Source organism: Curcuma longa, chromosome 4, assembly GCF_044706935.1.
Source record: "Curcuma longa cultivar G26 ecotype Majalengka, Jawa Barat chromosome 4, ITB_CL_G26_1.1, whole genome shotgun sequence".
NCBI classification, from domain to species: Eukaryota; Viridiplantae; Streptophyta; class Magnoliopsida; order Zingiberales; family Zingiberaceae; genus Curcuma; species Curcuma longa.
In genome coordinates, this window is record NC_133864.1 from 13333975 (window position 1) to 13358225 (window position 24251).

The window sequence follows — 24251 nt, forward strand, 5'->3', positions numbered from 1 at the left end:
AATTAAAATAAGTTCATTATAGACCGACTCACGGGAACATGAAAGTAAATGAAATTAATTCATTTAAATTTATCTTAAAATATTTTAAGTTAATAAAATTTTAATTTATTTTATTTAAATTATTTGACAAAATTACGGATATAAATTGACGGCTTAATTATGATCGGCGAATGACGTATAAATTTGCTGGCCTGTGAAGTTAAAAGGACAGGAGATCTGATCCACTTGTCAAGGTTCTTGTTCGATCCCCTTCCTCACTTTGTGGAACCCCAAGAACCCTAATTCCCCACTTGACCATTCTCTTTCCTCTTGTCTTCTCGTCGCTTCGGCGTCGGCCGAAATGGTGGGAAGTCCTTCCCCGGTCGGATCGACAAGGACCATCTCGTGCCGCCGTTCCATCTCGAGCTCGCCGGTTGCGCGCACTGATGGGGATTCCTTCAGTCGCGACCGTGGGGATTTGTTACCGCGGATACTGAGGTCGTCGAAGGCGCCTACGGATACTTCGGGCAGTCATTCCTCCGTTTCCCGTCGGAATGCGAAACATAGTCGCCCGCCAAAGGCACCGAAGATCTTGAAATCGCCCGTTCTTGGCTCGGAGTGCTTATCCCCGTCGGGAAATGGGGACTCCGAGATGCATTCCTCTAATTCCGTGGTTCAGGATATGGAAATTGGTATGCCTCCTAGCTTGCTTCCGTTCTCCAACAAACCTGACACCGGATTGGACCGCGCTGCTGCCAACAACCAGGGTTACGAGGTCAATTTTCTGACTTCAGATGCACAGGAGGTTGAAAATGACGACTTGCTCCACTCACGGTTGACATCTGCAGCTGAAAACTCTAGCTCAAAAGCTGAAGCAAGCATTGGTGAACATTCCATTTCCCACAACTTTGATGCTTCTTCTGCTAACCAAGAGGCCGTCGAGCTTGCTGGTTCTTCGATGAAGAAGCACAAATCGTCAGAGCCATCAATAGAGTCTTTGGATAGCTTGCAGCGGAAGCCATCTAAGATCTCAGGATTAGCCAGCCCTGGACAAGGTTCTGTTCCAGTAAGCAATTGTGATCGAAAAAATGGTTTTGCAGTTAATAGGAAACGAGTAAATGGTAAAGGTGCCTTACGCCATTCACCAAGGCTATCCTCTGTAGATAATTCTAGTTCAGATACTACAGTAGACAATAGTGTTCACTTGGACAAGCATAGGTATAAGAGGTCAATTCAGAAAGGCAGATTAAGGTCACCAAGGATCACTATTAGCTCAACCAGCGAGAATATTGAATCCAATAATATAAATGATAATGCAGATTTAGAGAAGAATGTGAATGAAAAATCATCTAGACAACATGATTCACAGCCTCCTAAGAAGTTAAGGTACGTTTCAAATCAAGGATCACCATGCCCTAAAAAGCCAACAACATCTCATGAAAGTAGCGAGGACACTGATGAGTGCTTCTTTATTGGGGAGCCCATACCCGAGGAGGAAGCAAGGGAAAGGTGGCCCTATCGCTTTGCGTACCAGGTATTTGTAGTGGCGTCGCTCTTCGCCTATCTAATTTTTGCAAAATTTTGACAGAGTGATGCCTTTTAAATTATTTTTCTTTGCCTCTATTCACCTTTGAAAACAAAACTTAATCAAGATGGATGTAAAGTATGGTTTTATTGGAATAAAGGAGGCAACATGAAGAATCTTCTTTTTGTTGGAAAAAGTTCCCCAATCTACTTGTGTCGGTTGTACAAGTTGACTGCTAGGAAGGATTTTTTTATTCTTCTGAAGATGCTATAGAATATTATTGCCAATTTCCTTGTGTCTTGCTAAAGACTGTTCCAAAAGCATTCATTTTTACATACTTTCCAAGCAGTTTATCTTTAAAAATCATTTATTTTTGTGAATTTATGGATGTTTTTGTTTAATCAAAGATAAGAAATATGGCCCTGCTTGTTATTTGCTTGGGCTGATAACCTGCCAACAAAAGTTTCTGCTTCTCTTTGCTTTTGCTACGTTTCCAGGATCTTGGGTATTTATCATTATTTCTAACTTGGATTTTGTAAGATGTAATTTACTTCTTACAATGCCCATCCTTCATTTATTTTTTTTTTATGGGATTGATGGGTTCATTTTGATTTACTACAATCATATTTAGGTGTATGATTTATTGCTGCACCTCTTACATTGCTTAAGGTTTATATATAATCTATTTATTCCAACTACCTATGAGCTATTAGTTATACTGTTGGTGGCTTAACAAATCACTCTCTCAATGAATTCCAATTTTTTTTTCTTCTGAAAGTTCACTTTGCCTATCTTCTTTGGTTAACAAGCCACTTTTAGCACTCACTGATGAAATTTCACTACTCTTTTCTTGCATATTTGTCATATGTAGGCAACATCAGTATTGATTCGAGGTAAGTTATGGTTTGTTAGGATACTTTTTAATTTTGATTACTCTTCACAATATGATTTTATTGTCCTTCTGTCGGTCTAATCTTTCCCATCATTGGCGATCAGTTTCTTATTTTTCTTTCAATGCATTGGTTTTGCAGGACAAGAACCGAAAGAGACAGAGAAGCACCTCTAGGTCTTACTGTAGATATTTCCATGGAAGGTGTGTTTAGCCTATTTATGTCACTGTTTCTGACAGGTGTTTTGTTTCTTTTTGATTCAGCAATGACGAGGATGATGAAATTCCCCTTGATGTTAAAAGGCACTACATGCAAGCAAGCATATTGGGATGTTTATTTGATATTGGAGATTGTGCATATATTAAGGTGAAGTCTATCAATTATTTGATTCATAATTCACGTTTTGCCCTTTCAGAAAATTTCATTTTGTTTTTAGTTTGTTATGGAAAATATTCTAGTGGGTGTTACTTAGTTGTCCTACATTTAAGTGATCTGACAATCATGGAAATCAGCAACCATTTTACTCAGATAAACTGATGGTTCTTGTCCATAATTAATCTGCATGGTTGAAAAAAGTGTTGTCTGCTTTGATCACTTGAGAGAGGATGAAATGATTCCATGACACATTAAAGGAATGCATCTCTTTGATAATAATTTCCATCATATTGGATGTAATATTACCCATGTCAAAATCTGAAAGCTGACAACAGAGATCTAGATTAATTATTGGGCTTCTCTTGGCAACTCAATTTGAGGGCATAACATTTGATGCTATAATTACTGTACATTTCTGCTATTTGTAAATCTGAAAGCACACAACAGAGATCTAGATTAACTATTTGTCTTTTCGTGGCAATTCAATTTGAGGGCATAACGGTTGATGCTAGCATTACTTTACACTTCTGCTGTTTGTTTGGTCAAAGTACAATTGCCATTTTCTTGAAGCACAATGCTATCTTTCAGGATCAATGTCAGTACATACAGACATAAGTGATTCAATAAATTGATGGTGTTAAATAAAATATCCTCTAAAAAAGTCTTATTTCTCTTAAATTTACACCCTTTACATAAGGGCCTATTTATATACAAACTAGGAATCTTTCTAAGGAAAGAATCCAACTAAGGAAACTATAATTAGGCTAATTGACAACTACCTAATTATGAATATATATTAACCAATATAACCAGATAATATATTAACTAATATAACCAGATAATACTCCCCCTTAAGTTGGAGCATAAATATTAATCAAGCCCAACTTGTTACAAAGATAATCAACCTGAACCCCATTTAATGCTTTTGTGAAGATGTCCCCTAGTTGCTCTCCAGTCTTCACGTATCCTGTAGTGATCAAGCCTTGTTGAATTTTTTCACGAACAAAATGACAATCAATTTCAATGTGCTTAGCTCGCTCATGATACATGGGATTTGATGCAATGTGAATAGCGGCTTGATTATCACACCACAGTTTTGTCGGTATTGAAATTTTAAGTCCTACTTCAGTCAACAGCTGATATATCCACATTATCTCACATATAGACTATACCATAGCCCTATATTCTGATTCTGCACTGGATCGTGATACAACATTCTGCTTTTTTACTTTTCCATGAAATTAAATTTCCTCCAACAAAAATATAATAACCTGAAGTAGATCTTCTATTTATTTTAGAACCTGCCCAATCTGCATCTGAAAAACCTTCAATATGAGTGTGCCCATGATTTTTATATACGATATCCCGTTCGGGTGCTCCCTTCAAATAACACAAAATCTGCTCTAACGTTGCTCAATGATTAATTGTTGGAGATGCCATAAATTGACTAACAATATTAACCGAATATGCAATATCTGGACGAGTCACAGTAAGATAATTCAACTTCCCAACCAACCTTCGATATCTCTCAGGATATTCAAATAGTTCTCCATCTTCTGTGAGGTGCATGTTTTGAGTTATTGGAGTACTACAAGGCTTTGCCCCTAATTTGCCCGTCTCATTCAATAGGTCGAGAATATATTTTCTCGGAGATAGAAATATACCTTTCTTGCTTCTTATAACTTCAACGCCTAAGAAATACTTTAGCACCCCTAAGTCTTTTGTATGAAACTGAGTAAGAATGAAAGATTTAAGAGATGAAATTTCCGTTGTATCACTTCCAGTGATAACAATATCATCTACATACACAACCAACAGAATGACACCAGCTTCTGACCGCTTGTAGAATACAAAATGATCAAACTTGCTTTTCACTATACCAAATTTTTCAACAACTTGACTAAACTTTCCAAACCAAGCACGAGGGCTCTGATACCATGTTAAATAATATATCCTCTAAAAAAGTCTTATTTCTCTTAAATTTACACCCTTTACATAAGGGTCTATTTATATACAAACTAGGAATCTTTCTAAGGAAAGAATCCAACTAAGGAAACTATAAATAATTAGGCTAATTGACAACTACCTAATTACGAATATATATTAACCTATATAACCAGATAATATATTAACTAATATAACTAGATAATAGATGGGTTAGTGATTTGCCCAAAATGCTGGGGCCCATGTTAGTAGTGGCTCACTCAGATATTCTTATAAAGCTTTTGTGTGCTAACAATGCATTATATGCATCTAAACTAGGGTGTTGCTTTCTTCTACCCCATTTATGGTTTGATAGCCTTGTCAAGATTGAAGTCTAACTCAAAGCCCACATTCATTCTAAGCAATGACATGTGAGGCTTAATAGTGGCTCTTCTATCACACAAGCAATCCTTTTTTACCAAATTTCACCATCGACATGATTAAGTTCAACTGTCTAGATCCAAATAGATGAGACAATGATCCATTAACTTATTTGACCATGAATCATTGGCCCAAAATGTTTAAGCTCATGTCAATAATAGTTCATTAATTTATGCTTGTAAATCATCAATTTGGATATAGACAATAGTAAGCTCAAATGAAATGTTTGGGACACAAGATTTAGGATTTGTTTGATTCCCAAAAATGTTTCACTTTTTCACTTATGTAAATATGGAAGTTTGGAACTATGAAAGTATGAGAACATTTGTAGCCTAAATTTAATTTATGTTGAGCTTGGACCAAGGTTTAAGATGTCAATATTTGAACTATTCTACAATTTCATCAAGATGATCTATATTAATATCTTTATATGTTGGTACATTATAGTAGGGGATTAAGCCAAATGACGTAGGAGGATCTATAAAATTGACCCCATTTAGTGGTAAAGGTTTGGTTGGTGTTGTTGTATATGCTGATCCATAGTATGAGTCAAGTAACTTCAACCCTGTCAATATAATCCAATTTGGCTTCATCGAGTTACATATGGGTGCACAATGAATATCTTGAACTCGTCAGTAGTAACTTTGCCTATTAGTTCAATTATCATAATCAAGGTTGTCACAATTGAAATCTTACCTAGGAACATGGTTCGTAGGTTTGGATCATAGGATCGTAGTGTATGATTGTAAAATTCTACAATTTTTTAAAAAATAGTTAAAACTATATTTTACATTTATTATTTATCACATATATTGACTTTCACTATATTTCAATATTATTAACACTATATAAATAAAATTATTGCTATAGTAAATATATTGAAAATATAATAAATGCTTAAATGCTCCATCTTTATATAATATGCATTAAGTAATAACTTGCTAAGATGAATGATAAATATAAGTAGCTGAAAATAACAATAGTTAAATATGAATGCTAAAAACAATAACTAAAAAGGATTTGAGTCAAAAAGAATTTTATATAATTGATATCTTTCAAATGGTCATATGACATAGAAAAAATATTTTCTTTCATAAACGCCAATCATTATTAAATGTAAGTTTATTCCAATCAAGGTTGAGGACAGAGTTCCTAATAGGAACAATAAGCAAAATAAGGATTGCATTATATGATTTTAAGATCCTAGCCCAGTTGAGATCCAATTTGAGATCTGGATTGTTGAGGTTAGTCTAGATTGTAGGATCATGGGATCCTAAGATTCAGATTGCAATTTTACTACCATGTTTTTACTATCACTAGGAATAGACTAACAAGGAGATCTAATCCACTTGATATTTCATGTAGTCCATTTAGAAGAACAAATAAATTATAAAAGAATGAAATCCTTTGATGGAAGAAACTGCTACAATTATAAAATTTGATCATTTGATGGAATGAATAAATAACACATGGATTGAGCTTCATCTGAATTTTAGACTTGAAGTGGAATGAGAATGAGCTATTTCAAGTTTTCAACCAAGGAGAACTTTCAGTTGCTCTTATTCTTCAGTTATTGAAACTTATTTTTCACATCTTGGTCTAGATGATGAATGTGAGGATGAAACTTACATACATTTTAATGATGTTTTTCATAAAGATCACAAATTTGCACTTCAAAGGGTGTTGTTTTTCTTGCACTTATGCATTTTACTTTTTTGCTATGTGTTAGAAATTTAAATTTTATTTTATTATGATAAATATACATTCTGAGTATTTGGTTATTCATTATGTGGTTGGTCTAATCTATTAAATATTTTTTTAATAATGGTATTTTATGCATTTGCATATTCAAATAAACAGTGTAGGCTGGCCCTTTTGCTTTCTGCTGTTTTGTAAAACCTTAATACTCTTGATTATGTGTAATATGGGTGTTGTTTGAAGCTTTGATAGGATAAATCAATATTCTGTTGCCTCAATATCCATCTAGATGGCAGATCTACAATAATTGTATGCCATGCTGTTTTAATTATTTACCTCCCAATTTCATAGGTATTTCTACTTTTGAATTAAAAAAAATCCAATGAATTCTGTATTGTATGCTCGTTCAGATATACATGCTAGTATTTTTTTTTTCTTTTAAAAAAAATACTCAGCTTCTGCTTACCAACCACCACTGTTTTGAGATGATATAAGGGCTTCTGTTGGGCTGTGCATGGGCTAGCTGATGTTTGACCAGTTTCTGGACCTATAATTGATGTCAATATCATGTCAATAGCTAGACCAGTTTTACCTTGTTATTTCTTACTGAATTAGACAACAGTTAAACTAATGATCAATTTCCTTTATAGGGTCCTAAGGACAAGCCCAATTATATTGGCAGGATTTTGGAATTTTTTGAAACAAAAAATGGAGATCACTACTTCAGAGTACAATGGTTTTTCAGAGCAGAGGATACTGTGAGAATATTGCCTTAACCTTACAGTTTGGAGTTAGATTTCTATTTCCTTAGTTTTCCATTTTTCCTAATTGAGATAGATGGAAAAATTGAAGTATTACATAAATGATGGAACACACTTATGCCTGCTACTCTTTATCATAGGTTTTGAAAGATCATGCAGCAGGCCATGATGAAAAAAGGCTTTTTTACTCTGATCTACAAAATGATAACTTACTAGATTGCATTGTCTGTAAAGTTCAGGTTACAGAAACTCATACTACTGTAAGTGATATCGTATCTCTCTTTTATTTCAACATATAATTTGTTTTAGTAAGCCTAAATGCCTAATGTAACATCATCAATAGTTAAGTCTTTCTTTACATTATTATTTCTCACTTTTTTTTGCAGGAACCCTTGGAATCTAAGTCAATTCCTTCATCTTATTATTATTATAACATGAAATATTCAGTGGATTATTCTTCATTCTGTAATATTTGGAACAGTAAGTAGTGCTGTTTTTTTCCTACTGATTGTTGCATTAGTTTTTGTTTGGATTTCTTCCATATATTTATTTACTGTATATTATATGCATGTTATAAGGTGAGAACTTACAGTTGATCTTGCTGTACATTGTGTCTAGGCATCTACCATTGCATTGCAGTGTTGGCATTTCTTTATCTTTAGTTTTGTAAGATTGATCTTTTACATATTGAAAGCCACATTCATTGCCCATTACATATTTTTGTTGTTAACTTTCCACCTCTTCTGGTGTACTCGTATTCCTTTGTTTTTCACTCTTTGAAAGATTTAGATTTCCATTTTTTTCTTATGCAAATCAAATAAACCCTTTTTAAATAAACTTATTTTCCCCTTTTAAATTTAATTCCATATTTAATTTAATTTAATTTAATTATTTCTGTTAGTAATAATTTAACAAACTTAGTCTATTATTCTGAGTCATATGCAACCAGATTTATTGCAAGGCATACCATCATTGTTTTATTATTTGTGCAATTCTATATTTTTTCGATTTGATTTCTTCAACTTGCGAGTTTGCTGATTGAGGTATGCAGCCTTGTGAAATTTGGCTGAGACACATGGTCTATCTTGGTGTTGTATCAATTATAATCAATCAATTCCCACTACTCTCATAGAGGATGATACCATGTATTACCAAAATTATCATTGGACCTAAATTTTATTTATTGCAATCTTACAGTTGACAGTTTGTTGTGTGTTAAATATGTGAGATTTGGTCAAGTATTGGGGGTACAAACTTTCAAGGAACATTGAACAGCAATAAACATGGGGCCCTTTGTGAATGGTAAACTGAGCAGTAATCTTTCAAAGATTGGATGATTCACTGGACTGACAAGATTAATTGGATGCTGGTTGGGATAGAATAATGATTCTATCAACAATTATTATAGTGTCATCATGGGCATTCTCAACAACAACAACAACCACAACCACCAAATGTTCATTCCACTAAGTGGGTCGGCGATATAGATCTTCGTACACCATTATACTTAATTACCTATTATATCATCATTTATATTTAAATTATTTTTTTCTTATTTTATCATCGCTAATCAAGTCTTCTTTAATCTCTCTCTTTCTTGATTAATGTGTATAATTGTTACAGTTTCACATTACCTAACTGGGCTTTTCTTGGTTATCATCTTAAATGCGTCTTTCGGAGTTTTCCCTTAATATATGTAATTTTAAATTTTTTCTCTAATATTATCATTTCTTATTTGTTCATCTTCGTATATCTGTATATTCACCTTAACATTCTTATCTCTGTGACTCTCATCTTTTGCTCGTGTGCTCGCTTTGTGGATATTCTCAAGATTCTTATAAAATTTGATTAGATTTAACTGTGTTGGCCAAGTTAAAGTGTAACACCTTTGACTTTCTAAGTCCACTAAAATCACATGACAAGATGATATACTTGGAATTTAGAAATTTTTTTATAATTCCCTTTAGCTTCGTGTGTGAATCAACTAACAAAATTTTATTTTCAAAGGCATGCTGTTGAAAATGCTAGGGCATCCCTGGGTTATATTGGCTGGTATAAATGATTGAAATTATGGTTTGTTGATCATTTTCTTTCAGTTGTTTGATGACATTGTCATTTATCTTCAACCTGAGGATGAGCTTCTACCTATTAGCTACCCATTTATGTATTTGGATGCATCTTTCCGTCTTCTTCTGATATATTTTTTCTCCATCTATTGTTTGGTTTTAAGGGTTTTTTCATGTCACATTTTATTTTTTGAGTTTATTGGCCGACACCGTGATGCTTATACTTTGTTGTGAAGGGAATGACGTGCTAATATGATTTGTTTCAGCATCTGGCAATATGAGTAGCACTATGAAAGAGGCTTTTGCAGGAAATATCAATAGTGAATCATTGGAAAAGAAAGACCTTGCTGTACTAGACCTGTATTCTGGTTGTGGTGGAATGTCAACTGGGCTTTGCCTTGGAGCAGAGATGGCTGGGGTCAAACTTGTGACAGTAAGTACTTCCAGTAAAAAAACTATTAAAGAAAACGTTTCATTTTCTGTTGAGGTTTGACCTGTACTTATTATAGCTTTTCTTTCATAGAGATGGGCACTTGATTACAGTGAGCCTGCTTGCGTCAGTTTTAAGTTAAATCATCCAGAAACTCTGGTACGCTGTTTTTCTGGCTCATTCATAGTATTGTCCTCAAGCAAAATCTATATATAGATTCACTGGTGTATGCTCAACCTAATAGGTTAGGAATGAGACTGCTGATGATTTCTTTAACTTACTGAAAGAATGGGAAAAACTATGCAAAAGGTATAAAGTAAATGTTTCTACAGTAAGAGATTCTTGCTCAAAAATATCCAAAGTGAAAGATCCTCCAAGGAAGTCTGGTTCTCAGTCCAACATTTCAAAAGGTGAATATGAAGTATCAAAGATAGTTGACATTTGTTATGGAGATCCTGCTGATGAAGGAAAACCTGAATTAAAGTTCAAGGTACACTATAGTAGTTATTTGTGGATTCTATGGCCTTGGTACATGATGTTTACCACAATGTTTTTTATTTTATTTTATTTATTTATTTCTATTTTATGATCATTGTGTTTGATCTTTTACTTTCTGGATTTCTAGAGTCTTTAGTTTGTTGAGCAATCTCTCTACCTTTATCCTTGTTGTAGAAGTCACTGTTGCTTATGCAGAGTTCTAAATCTACTGAAATTCCATGTTAAAACATGGCCTAAGACATTGTTATGCTGGTACTTCCCTGAAAAAAGTATTAGCGCCCTGGATAAATGTACTAGGAACCTTTATTGTTTTGATTTTTTCTTGAGGTCTTGAGGATCTCATGTGTTTCCTTTTGGTTGTAGGGACAGTTGAATATCCTTTTAAACACAATGCACTTAAGTTTCACATCAAAATTTGGTCTAAGACTGTCATGCCATAAATTTCCTTAAAAGGTTACAGCAGCCATTTTATTGAAAAGATATTAATTTGCAATGCCTATACTTTCAGTATTGATTTGATTTTACCTGTTAGTGGTTTAGGTTACTTTCTTCCCATTATAGCCCGAGTATATTTCATACCATAGCCAAGCTATTTTACTAAATCTGGATGACACTCATGATTCTAAATATCCTTATGTAGTGTTGTACTAAATATCTTTTTGCAGTGTTGTACTCTTCTCTACTTGGTTGCACAGAAGTTCAAGCAATTAGTCTGTATAGTCTGTGTTATTCAAATTCAATATTTTTTTGGCAAACTCTTGAGGTTTATGCATATTGTTTGATGTCTTTGGAAAATCTTCATTTTCTCTTATATCTTTTGGCTATTATTATGATCGTGAATGATCACTACACTGATGTAATATTCCAGGTTTGTTGGAAAGGTTATGGCCCTAGCGAAGATACCTGGGAACCATTGCAGAATTTAAGGTATTTAGTGAATTGTTAGATCTGACCTCATATACTGGTTTCTCCAATGTGACTTATGTGACATGTTGACAGAAATTGTGAAGAACGAGTAAAGGAATTTGTTATAGAAGGATTCAAATCAAAAATATTACCACTTCCTGTAAGTGTTGGTGATAGTTCTCTGCACTTTTTTTATTATAAGGAAATATATAATATTAGCCATGCAAGTTGATTCTTGTGTTGAATGTAACAGGGGAGTGTAGATGTGGTGTGTGGAGGACCTCCATGTCAAGGAATTAGTGGCTATAATAGGTACAGAAATTTCAACGCACCACTTGATGATGAAAGAAACCGACAAATCGTGGTCTTCATGGACATCGTACAATTTTTGAAGCCTAAATATGTTTTAATGGAAAATGTTGTGGATATACTAAACTTTGCTGATGCTGCTCTTGGACGATATGCTTTGAGTCGTTTAGTTTCTATGAGCTACCAAGCTAGACTTGGGGTCATGGCTGCTGGTTGTTATGGTGTCCCTCAATTTCGTCTGCGTGCCTTTCTGTGGGGAAGTCACCCCAAAGAGGCAAGTTCATTTATTTGCTGTTGCTTTATTAATCTGTTACATCTGTGGTAATTTTCTTGCCTTTTTGTGGGGAAGCCACCCCAATGGGGCAATTTCATTTATTTGTTGTTGATTTATTAATCTGGTACATCTGTGGTAATTTTTTGGTTCACTGTTTGTAGAAACTACCTCCATTTCCATTACCAACACATGAGGTGATTGTGAAGAATGGTTGCCCGCAAGAATTTGAGGTGCATCTTATTCCACATTTCCTTTGTGCTTTCAATGTGTCATAAAGCACACAATACGTTTTCCTTTATGCTGTCATTGTGTTTACTTGGAATAGAGGAACTAGGGGAGAAATGAAATAATTTAAGTGAAACTGACAACAAAGAAATGAACTGAAATGTTTTATTTCTATCCTATTTATTTTTTCTTATTCACTTGAATAACATCAAAAATGAGTTAGCTGTGTTTATTAAATTCTTATTTCATTGCCCTCTATTTTCTTTTGATTTGCTCTGAAATAAAATTAGATGGACTAGGCAAAATTGATTCCTTCCTATCCTTTATTTCTAAGTAAACGAGAGAAATTAATAATTTTATTTCCTTTCTTTTATTTGATTCTTTCATCTGAGTAAAAAACTAACACTAATATATGTCACTAAGTCATTGTTGCCTAAACTATTTGGAGTTTACTACATGAATCTTATCCTTGCAGTAAACTGTAACTATACAATTTATCATTAGATTTAAATATTAATATTTTCTTTCGTCTCTCTATCCCTTAACTCTCATTCTAATAAATTTAACTTTTATAAAGTAAGTTTGTGGGGGGAAATTTATTATAATAAAAGGCATTAATCATATAAGGCATTTCAATAGCATAATTATTCTTGTTATTTCACACTTGGCAGGGTTGTAAATGAACATGATATTCGCGAACAAGTTTGATACTCAATTGATAAGAGCTTGGTTATATTTGTTCAATAACGTAAAATATACAAAATAAACAAGTTTGCTCTCAGTGAGCTCAGTTCGTTGACTTTCATGAACAAACTTATTTATTAACTTGCCTAAATGTTGATTATGATCTTATTTCTTTATACATAAATTTTGTAGATTTTTTAATTTTAAATTATTTATAATATGTTAAAATCGAGAATATATATAAAGTTATGTTTATTAGATCAATGTTCTGACAATTACAAAGACAACAATGTTTCTAATTGAGATCATTAGGGCTTAAATGAGCCAAGCTTAAACAAGTCTTTTGTTGTTCATGTTTGTTTGATATGGTAATTGAGTCAAGCCAAGTGGAGCTTAAAATGGACCAAGTTGCTAAAATGATTGTTCAAGCTTGGTTGATTTCTTATTTTTTGAGCTTAAGCCAGGTTCAAGCTTAGCTTGAGCTTTAGTTGTTATTGTGCTCTTAAATTGTTTATTTGATTGGAATTTTTACATTTTAAAGCTTTGTTTGGTTGGTTAGTGCACTTGATATTACAAGCTTATTTATTCATTTCGAGTGTTTTTTTTACAAGTTTTAAAAGGTTTGTTGATGAACATGGTTTACAAGCTTTGTTTGTGGACATTGTTCATGAACATTATTCACGTATTGTAAACATTAACCAATTGAACTCATATGTAGTTAAGCTTGTTCATTTAGTTAAATTAGTTGCTCAAACTTGTTCATTTAATTGACCTTGTACATATTAAACGAACATAAAAAGCTCTTATTAAGCCGAACATGAAACTTGTTCACGAACATTTAGGATGCGTTTGGTTCAAGTTATCATTATAACCTTGATTATCAGGTAATCACATAACCAAGATTATAAGGTATAATATATAACCTAATATAGTTTGGTTCAACTTATTTATTTGGAAGGAATAAAACATAATCAGTTTAACATTTACTATATTATCCTTGATTTAATTTATTTTTAGAATAAATTAAATTAAATTAATAATATTAATATTAATAATATTAATGATGATAATAAATTAATAATATATAAAAAATAAATATAATTTATTTATATTTTTTAAATTTAAAATAAATTTATATATTTTTAATAAAATAATTATTTTAATAAAATAATTTATTAAATTAATAAATATAATTTGTTAATTTTATTTTTTAAATTTAAAATAAATTTATAAAAATATTTTAATAAAATAATTTATTAAATTAATAAATATAATTTGTTAATTTTATTTTAATAAAATAATTTGTTAAATTAATAAATATAATTCATTAATTTTATTTTTTAAAATTTAAAATAAATTTAAATATATTTTAATAAAATAATTTGTTAAAATAATTTTTTTAATAAAATAATTCGTTAAATTAATAAATATAATTTGTTAATTTTATTTTTAAAATTTAAAATAAATTATCTCTTTTAAATTTATACATATTTAAATTAAAATTTATTGAATTAATTAACTCTGTTTCAATTAGATTTCACGGTACATTTCAATTAACTCAGTTTTAAAATCGGAGGAAAACATGAAAATTTTTTTTGTTAACCTCCGTAATTCGTAGAAAACCTTTGGCTACTAAGGTAATCATATTCCTGGGTTATAATTCATTTGTTGATGTGGCGATGATGCTATATTACTTGGGAATCGATTATAACCTGAACCAAAATTGATAACCTTGGACAGATAACCAAGGTTATCAACGATAACCCCCAACCAAATTCTCCCTTAGTTTATTTACAACCCTTGTGAGCATTGAAGAGATATTATGATTTTTAATGGTTCTTATAGTGTCCGTCTAATATGTAGGCCAAAGCTTTCCTCAATATAGCATAATACTATATATCACATTGCAAATACCTATCAATATAGCCAAATCTTTAATGGTTCTTTCTCCTTTTATCCTCAGTTTTTTAAATTTTAGCTGCTTTTTGAATGATTATGAAATTAGCTTGATATCACTGTAATCTGAATGCACACTATTTTCTTATAATAACAGCGCAATCTTGTTGGGTATGATGAAGGGCAGCCACGGGTGCTTGAAAAGCCCATTCTTCTCGAAGATGCTATTTCTGATCTTCCACTAGTATGGCAATCTAAACTTTGCTTGCTATCTCCTGTTATTCTTTTGTCTTTTGATGGCATAACTTGTGTTCTTGCTTTTATTCAGCATGTTATCACTTTGGTTGTTTTCAGGTTACACATAAAGAAGACTGGGATGAAATGCCATATGGGAAGAGTGCTCAGACTGAGTTTCAAAAGTTCATTCGGACACCAAAACATGGTGTGTCATTACTTTGTTAGATATTTGTTGAAATGCACTTCTGATTTGTCCTCTCCCTAATGCTGTTTTTATCTCAAAATCTTAGTTTGATTAATAATCCATAACATGCCCTCTGCCTAATGTCTATTCATGCATTTTATGTTGGAGAAAATTACAAATGGGTGTTCGGTTGAATTTTTTTTTCTGATTCTTTTTAATAGAACAACTCCAGTAATTTCAATTTTCTTTTGTTATAATTAGAAATGTTGGCATGTGCACAAAAATGTCTGAAGATATCACAGTCAACTTTGTATGACCATCGCACGGCACCATTGGGAGATGATGATTATTTGCGAATATGCCAAATTCCACGGAGAAAGGTTTCATTCTCATTTAAAAAATTGTGAAATATATAACTTTACCTGAATTTCTTTTTTTTCCCAATGTTTGATCTTTGGGACAATCTTTTAGGGAGCAAATTTTAGAGATCTTCCAGGTGTCTTTGTTGATCCTGATAATACTGTCCAGTTCGACCCCAACATTGAGAGAATACGGCTACCTTCTGGGAGGCCACTGGTATTTTACCTCACTGAAATAATTTCATCAATAAGCCACATTAAGCTTCGATAACAATGAGTAAACTTTAGTATTTTATAGTTGATCTCTCTTTATATTTTGCATAATTCAATTTGTAGACAGTTTGGTGCATGTGAAACTTGCCTTCACCTTGAAGACATTCATAGCTTTAATATAGAAAACCACTCTTTAAGATATTTGCAATGATTTAAAACTCTATACGTAGGGCATAACATTATAATTATTAGACTCTTTCAAAAATCAGTGGTCAGGTCAGAAAGCTTTATAAAGCTCTGTAGTGGTAATCTTAACAAAGCAACATTTGGCAGATAACATTTCTCATCGGTTGCATGCTTCTTCCTATTGGCAATAGAGCTGTGAATAGCTCAATTTCATAATTTTTAAACAGATTGTTTTTGGATAAATCGTCAAGGCATGCTCACTAGTTTCTGAGGCCTCTAATGTGATAGGCTAGATGACAGCAGATAGCTTCATTTGACTAGCAAAATAGTACTTCAAATGTCCAACAATTAAAAAATGTGGGACAAGATTAAATTATTTATTTCTATTCCTGTTAAACAATAGCAACAACAATCAAGTCTTATTCCACTAGGTGGGCTATCTCCTATTATATCATTATTTATAAAAAAAAAAAAAAAAGGGCAGCCCGGTGGAAGCTATCGGGGAAAGGATCCATTGTACGCAGCCTTACCTTGCCTTTGGCAAGAGACATTATATCATTATTTATATTTAAATAAATTTTATTTTATTTTATTATTGTTAACTAAGTCTTCTTTGATCTTTCTCTTCCTCATTTAATGTCTACATTTGTTATAGTTTCATATCGTCTAATTGGAGTATCTATTGATTGTCTATATATATGTCTGTACCATTTTAAACGTGTTTTCGAAGTTTTCTCTCAATATGTGTAACTCTGATTTTCTCTTTAATATTTTCATTTCTTATCCCATCCATCCTTATATGTCCACACATTTACCTTAACATCTTCATCTCTGCAACTCTCATCTTTTGCTCATGTGTACGAGTCGTAACCTAACATTCAACTCCATATAACATAGTAGGTTTAATTGCCGTTTTGTAAAACATTCTTAGAGGTACTTTACGATAACAAAGAACACCGACACACTCTTTCATTTCAACTATTTTGCTTGTATTCTATATAAGACATCTCTCTCAATCCCTCCATCTTTTTATAAAAATGATCTTAAATACTTAAAGCTCTCCATTACAGACTACTCGTCATTTCTTATCTTAATAATTGTCTCATTACGTCTGATATTACTAAACTTAAAATTGTTTTTATTCTACGAAGTCTAAAACCTTTCACTTCTAGCTATTCCTGTTAAAGTAAAAAAAAATTAAATATATATTTGTTACAACTTTCTTGATCCTTATCCACCAAACCTTCTCTCCAATATGAATAAAAGTGAAACCTCTTGTGATTTATTTGATGCATACGTTAAAATGATACAAAGATACACTACGTAAATAAGGATATCCATAAATGATAAATGAGGAAGAGATTTAGCGATGCAAAAGAAAGTGATTCCATCAATAAAAAAATGGGATCAAGGCAAAATTCGCTTGGTGAAGCTTCATACATATCAAAAAGTGTGGGTGCTGCATTATATAATGCAAATCATCAATGCTTTATGTCAAGAAGTTCCTAAATGTTTGGAGTTTGAATGGCCATTATAGAACAAAATTATTATTTGTTGAAAAAGCGTTAAATTAGTCTTGATAATTTTAAGAATTACATGAACTAGATCACTATACATCCTAAGAACAGCAGTCTCTCTCTCTCTCTCTCTCTCTCTCTCTATATATATATATATATATATATATATGTTAGTGTCTTTATGCGTGTTAATATGCAAGCTTTTTTCGATTTCCTTTCAGGTACCAGATTATGCCATGAATTTTTGCCATGGAAAGTCATCAAGGTTCGTTATATTACATGTGGGTTAATGTATTTGAATTTCTTGTATGTCTTCAATTTGCTTCTCTTAATGTATGTAGACCTTTTGCTCGGCTTTGGTGGGATGAAATAGTACCAACTGTGATCACTGTACCAAATTTTCGTTGCCAGGTTGTTAAAATTATTTGTTTCAATCTACATAGTTTATGTTTTACCATCATTCATATCATGGACATCTATGCTACCCAAAACTTTCAGGCAATGCTGCATCCTGAGCAAGAGAGGGCGCTTACCATTCGAGAATGTGCAAGATTGCAAGGTTTTCCTGATTGCTACAGATTCCATGGAGCAGTGGAAGAAAGGTAGTGTATTTCAGAGTCTGGCTTGCATTAATTTAGCATTTCTTACATAAGTGTGATCGAGAATATCAGTTTGATTCTTCTTTCAAATTAATAACTTTAAAGAAAAAAGTAGAATGATGTTTGGGTAGAATGAAGTAAACAGCCATAAACTTGATTCCATCCTTTTGATAATTAGATTTTGATTCACTTATTTTTTATCTACTCTTAACTAAAAAATGAGGTTGCAGATATCGCCAGGTTGGCAATGCTGTAGCTGTTCCAGTTGGTCGGGCTCTCGGATATGCTTTGGCTATGACCTGGCTTAGAAAAAGTGGAGATGGGCCCCTGATGACGCTGCCACCTAAGTTTGCATTCTCATACACACTTCAAGATCTTTCTACATCTACTAACAATCTCAATTGAACACTTACCCTAAACCCTACTGCTATTCTTCAAGATTCACTTGATCCTTAATCTACAAGGTGAGATTGCCCCCGTATTGTTCTTGTGAGGGTCTTGTTTAATTCATTTCATTCCTTTTTCAAGCTAAATAATGCTTGGAAAAATCAACTTGGCATCTTAGATCCCTCATTCTTTAGATTTGTATCTTAATTTAGAAATTGTCCTCTGAATTATAATCCACTAATTTGCCCTGATCCACCATTGCATTGGCAAGGTTCTTGAATAAGCCTCTTGTGTTGCAAGCCATTTCCATCGAGGTTGCTGTGTGTTCACTGGAAGATTAAATTAGTATGAATTCTTTTTAGCTATTTTTAATTGCTCCAATCTGTACCACCAACCAAGGTGTCATTTGTGTTGCCTTGTTTAATGAAACATGGTGCCAAAATTTGGCACCTGATCAAAAAATTTCAACGTTATTTAAAGCCATGGCTGTTGTAAACTGACTGCATTTTTATAATTTTCCAGGAAGTTGGAGCCGCAACCCAGTGGCACTGGATCTTATGATCTTTACAGTCGCATAACTTTTGAAATATCATTTGGTATATTTCTTTTTATGAGTTCTAATGTTTGGATTTTTAAGGCTTCAAATTGCTAAGCATTTAAAACTCACAATGAAGTGAAAATAAATTTTCTACTTTTCCTGAAATCCTTTTTTGTTCTTCTGGCGTTGTAGAGGTTATACAATCTTAAAATCATGATAATTTTGACAACCATGTTCGTCGACTCTGCAGGATGAGTGTAGTAGTTATTTTAACAATTAAGTGTTTTAACCAATAATCTAGAAAATAAATGAGAAGAAGTATTAAACTTTGGGAGTGTCTTTGTGCTCAAATTATTATAATGTAAAATAATTTTATTAAAATTGTTTACAAGTATTTTACTATCATAATATTGAATGTGCAATAATTTTAAGTAAATGGGATTAATTTAATTTAATTTTATATTATAGTAATTTTGGTTTAAATTAATGGTGTGTTTTGATAGAGAGGTCCTTTTTGATGAGTTGCTCGAAGGCGATCGCGATAGCGTCGATTGACTCGAGATAAGGATCTGGGTTAGGGTTAGGGTTAGGGTTAAGGTCACGGCTTTGTCGCTCGCGTCGACCCTCGGAGGAAGGGCAAGACGCCGGGGAGGCGATCGGATCAATCATGACGGGTAAGGCGAAGCCGAAGAAGCACACGGCGAAGGAGATCGCAGCGAAGATCGACGCCTCGACGACTAACCGGGGCGGCGGCAAGGCGGGGGTGGCAGATCGCTCCGGCCAGGAGAAGGGCGGCCACGCGAAGCTGGAATGCCCACTGTGCAAGACCACTGCCCCAGACGTCAAGTCCATGCGGATCCACCACGACGCCCGCCACCCCAAGATCCCCTTCGACGAGTCCAAGCTCACCGACCTCCACGTCGCCAATGTCGCTGACACCTCCAAGCCCCGCCCTGGCGTTCGCGGCAGCTTCAAGAAGTAACCTTCCCCGCTTCGGCAGTTGTTATCGCCGGTAATCTTATTACGAAGTTTGTTCCGCAATTTGCCCTTCCGCGCTGCTACTAGTAAAATTGGTACCGCCATCGTTGTTGTCGATCTGCTTCTTCCCTGCTCCTGAAATGTTTGTTCTTCCGGTCTCAATATGCTAAATCGACGAATCATCTCTTGGCCCTTTGTGTCCTATGGTAGGCTTCGTGCTGTGTGTCCGTGGAGAGAGGTTAGGGTATACGGACATGTGAATAAGCTGTAACAACACTCGGATGTTTAACCTTATTACTGCATATGCCTACTGTTATTTCATATTCGTCTCTCCTACGTCTCAATAACTTCCATAGTTTTCTTCCTGTTATTTGCACTTTGCTATTTTTGACATATTTCGTGAAAAGTTTGATTGCTGCCGGAGGTTTAGTTCTCGTTTTTCTTCTTCTTCTTCGTAGTTTGTTTATGGATGATTGATGCCTGATAAAATTTTTTTTTCACCTCAACATACTTGCAGTGGTAGCTAGTGCTTGTTAAGTTGGGTAGTGCAAAAAATGCATGAACAGTTCTTTCTACAAAGTAAGAAAGTGCTTTCAGACAACATACCTTGTTCTGTGAGAAATTGAAATGCTAAAGGTTGAACGTGGGAAATCTCCTAGCGTGAATCATAAACTTCGAGTGTGATGAATAATGGAAAACAAAGGTAGAAGCATTATGGAGATATACTATTGAAAATTGTGTGACTGACAGATTGTGTCTTTCAAAGATGGTTTTGAAAGAAAATGCTTGCGTCACTAATTGCAAATTTGCATCTTCTTTTAACTAATTAGAGATCTGCAGCTCATTGCTATGTATGTAGCTTGTCCTACTGTGACTGAGATATTTGAATCATTTGTAGCTGGTGATCAAAGTGTTCACAATTCCTTTTTTCTTTAATCGAATGTTGCATCAGGGATTTATGCCTATGCAATATTAGTTTTTATTTTTATTTATTATTCTCTAAGTAATTATATTTCCTTTCTCAAGCATGTGGCATCTTTAGTGCAATAGTAAAGTTGTTGCCGTGTGACCAATAGACCCGTATTGATGGAAGTTTCGTACACTAGGCTACCCTTTAAACATGTGTCACCTTTGATTCTAATTGTAAAGGAGAGAAAAAAGAGTGAGTGAAGAAATTAAAGCCTATGCTAGATCTAGATGTTGAACACATCTCATTATCAACATGAGGTCGATGGGATCTAGATGTTTACATAACATACCTTGGTAGGATCGTGCCAGTATCATTACTGGTAAGCTTTTGAAATTGAATGACATGAAAAGGTACAAATGTAAAGATTTTAAGTTCCTCTGGTTCTTATACTTCATTGTTTGTAACTTGCTACTCCAGTTCATATATCAGAACTGAAATTTGTCAGTTATCATGTAGGTGTCTCTAATATATTCAGTAATTAGCCATTATGTTTATCAGTTTAAGTGATGGATAAAAAAGCTTCCCATGATCTCATTTGTTTAGTTGTTGTTGATAATCCTTCATAAGGCTTTGTGTCGGTGTAATTTAGCCATTATATTATAGTTGTTGTCGGTGTAAGTTTGCATCTATTTCTGCTTCTTTGCTGCTGCATTGTCTAATGTCGGGCCGTAACTTGAGGTGAGTTTATCAGTAGTTTAAGCTTGAATTGTACTCGCACTTGCACTGATCATTTTGGTGTAGGCAGAAGACATCCTGTTTCTTAGCTTTAACTCGACCGTTCACATCAGAGAAAGTTTCTCACAAGGTATGCTTCTTCATAAACAATTTCCTCCATGCTGATGAACACTTGCATTTGTCTCTTTGAATTTAAATAGTGAGCATGCTGCTGCAATCTCTTTGAGTATGCCTCGAGATTTAGTCAAGAATATCACTGTCAGGGTATGTTCTAATCATCCTATTGAATAAATTTGAAGCATAATTGTGACTGAAGGTAGATCAGTTATTCCTCCCCAAGCTTGGACAAACCAATCCTTACGAACCAAGCAATGGCTCACTGATAGACTCTCGTGCTTTCTTGCAGAGAAGATGAGCGAAGCGCTGCGGGCAAAGACAAACTCACTCTGACTCGCTGCAATTTTACTGGTGGCACATGCGCTCTTCCTCTCTGCCCGCTCTGCATTGAACTCATCACTGTGCCTTATTCCTATCGCGAACAGTGGTCAGAGGAATCTGTCCTTATTCACATGTTCCGCGTAATTTTGAAATAACACCTAGAATTCTATCGTCGAGGGAGAATTTTTTGCTTTTATGTTCATGGGCACTATGGTACTTGGATTGCATTTTTTTTTTAATAAGATTTCCTGGGAATCTAACCACATCTTTGCTGTCATGGATTTAGCAGGATTTGGTCAGCGGAGCCGTTGGATCTCGAGACGGTTTCCTGATTCTACGTGTCGCAATCTTGCTCACTGTTTGTCCGCATAAATAGCACCGCCCGTCCAGGCCAGATCTCAACTCGAGTATTGGGTGCGGTTGTCGCCGAGGTTTCCGGTTGGTTCCTCATCGCTGTCGCGGTCGCCTCTGGTTCGCTTGGTGCAGGTCGGGAACGCCGGGATCCGCCGGCGGACGAGCTGCTTCCCGCCTTGCATCAACTGAATCGGAGGCGAGAGCGACGATCTCCGCGCCACCCCCTCCCTCTCTCCCTCGTCTGCTCATTTGCGGATCTCGATGATTGGAGGTCAGATCGAGGTTTCGTCTTTGGAACATTTTCTTCAATCTTGTTCCTTTCATCGTCTGTTCCTCTCATCGATTTGATTTCTTGGTTTTCGACGACATCGAAGGCGACTTAATCTTGTTCGAGTTTCCAGTGGAATTTTACTATGTAGCCATTTCGCTATTCATTAGCTTGATTCTTACACAACTTGAGGATCACTCTAAGGAGACGATAACCCATGGACTAATTGGCAGATTTGATGGTGGATTTATCGTTTATGCTGTTACCAGATCATTCTAAGGAAAAATGGACTTAACTTTACATTTTAAGGTCAGGAACTTTTAGCCACGAGAGAATTTACGCTGCACCAGCTTTGCTTGTTCACATTTTGCTAATAGCTGTTTAAACCTCTTGTTCCCAACCATTTTTGTTTTGTATAGCATCTTATGTGGTTATGTTTCACTTAGGCTGCTGGAATCCATGGATTCTTTGACTTCAAGTTATGTTATGCGTTTGCGCAAAAGCAAGCTAAATTTATTAAGTCACTTTATTTGCAAAAGGATATATGAGTCTGCAATGCTTCTTATTGACTGGGATTTCAGCATAGGCTGATTTGGAATAGGCGTGTAACAAATTATCTGTAGCAAGGAAGTTACATGAGGATGTTGAAATCTTATTTATTTCTTTGTATATTATGTGGAATTAATGTTAAATCTAACATACAAGAGTATGGTTTCTTCTGTGCTGCAAGGGCATGTGGTATGAGGCAACATCAACATGCCACCTAAAACAATCGATTTCTTCAGAGCGAGGGAAACAAAAGTAGATTGTTCAGTTATAGGAACACTTAATATTTTTCAATGTTTTAGTCTGATCTAATAAACTATATACCTGGAATTTTAACTGACACTGTATTTTTCAATTCAATCAGTTTACTTTATATTCAATTTATATATATCATGTTACACTAATGGCTCTTCAATGGTATAAATTTGATAATTCATTGGGGTGCACCAGATGAAAAGCAAGCATCTTATGTGATGGAGCAAGGAGATGGTTAGCAAAATGGTGAGGAGCTACAAATGCCGCCATTCCTGAGTTGGCAGATACAGAAACATTTACATCGACCAAAAGGTTAATCCACTTTAACTGATGAGTTGTTTAACTCAAACTAGACTGAAAGCATGTTACGTGATGGCCGATACACTATATTTTGTTCGGGGGCTTCAATTTTTTATGGCACATACCAAGAGAGACGATGATTGATTTCTGCAACATACCGGTGTATCTACAAGGGATAGCTTCCAAAGATATTGTACTACCTTCAGTCACATGACCCATCGAGTGTGCCATTCTGGGACTCCAGTTATGCTACCATCCTGATTGCTATCTCACATTTTATATACTTGTATCTGAGATGTGTATATGGGATTGGGCTCATAAAGATGCATATATTCTTCAGATGTATGCAAACATTAGAATCTAATTA

At 34.2% G+C, this 24251-nt stretch overlaps 2 protein-coding genes and 1 long non-coding RNA gene across 5 annotated transcripts; all 3 read left to right on the forward strand.

The window, feature by feature from the left end:
* Positions 1-271: 271 nt before the first annotated feature.
* Positions 272-19089, forward strand: LOC141827307 (DNA (cytosine-5)-methyltransferase CMT2-like). The gene is made up of 22 exons (XM_074714525.1): positions 272-1239; positions 1411-1513; positions 2536-2570; positions 2658-2760; positions 7482-7589; positions 7733-7852; positions 7979-8072; positions 9925-10091; positions 10182-10247; positions 10333-10578; positions 11455-11513; positions 11586-11652; positions 11746-12075; positions 12237-12305; positions 15038-15124; positions 15235-15322; positions 15563-15681; positions 15773-15877; positions 17798-17841; positions 17918-17987; positions 18075-18178; positions 18406-19089. The coding sequence occupies exons 1-22, from the start codon at positions 341-343 to the stop codon at positions 18578-18580; spliced, it is 3258 nt and encodes a 1085-aa protein (XP_074570626.1). The 5' UTR covers positions 272-340; the 3' UTR covers positions 18581-19089.
* Positions 19090-19612: 523 nt separating this feature from the next.
* On the forward strand, positions 19613-20399 carry LOC141826284 (protein METHYLENE BLUE SENSITIVITY 1-like). Its single transcript, XM_074713532.1, has one exon. The coding sequence runs from the start codon at positions 19768-19770 to the stop codon at positions 20080-20082; it is 315 nt and encodes a 104-aa protein (XP_074569633.1). The 5' UTR covers positions 19613-19767; the 3' UTR covers positions 20083-20399.
* A 755-nt stretch (positions 20400-21154) lies between these two features.
* On the forward strand, positions 21155-24243 carry LOC141826286 (uncharacterized). Of its 3 annotated transcripts, none has more exons than XR_012601632.1 (3): positions 21155-22267; positions 22451-22786; positions 23780-24243. It is a non-coding gene; the product is annotated as an uncharacterized LOC141826286 (long non-coding RNA). The 3 variants fall into 3 exon arrangements; XR_012601633.1 differs by having other exon boundaries at positions 21155-21987; positions 22135-22786; XR_012601631.1 differs by having other exon boundaries at positions 21155-22786.
* The last annotated feature ends 8 nt before the right edge of the window (positions 24244-24251 follow it).

What these genes read in the sequence shown, in the direction of transcription:
- LOC141827307 (XM_074714525.1), top strand. Translation starts at nt 341, where the DNA reads ATGGTGGGAAGTCCTTCCCCGGTCGGATCGACAAGGACCATCTCGTGC. An exon ending in TACCTTCTGGGAGGCCACTG is followed by an intron (nt 15,878 to 17,797) that starts GTATTTTACCTC and finishes ATTTCCTTTCAG; the next exon opens with GTACCAGATTATGCCATGAA. An exon ending in CATGGAGCAGTGGAAGAAAG is followed by an intron (nt 18,179 to 18,405) that starts GTAGTGTATTTC and finishes ATGAGGTTGCAG; the next exon opens with ATATCGCCAGGTTGGCAATG.
- LOC141826284 (XM_074713532.1), top strand. Translation starts at nt 19,768, where the DNA reads ATGACGGGTAAGGCGAAGCCGAAGAAGCACACGGCGAAGGAGATCGCA.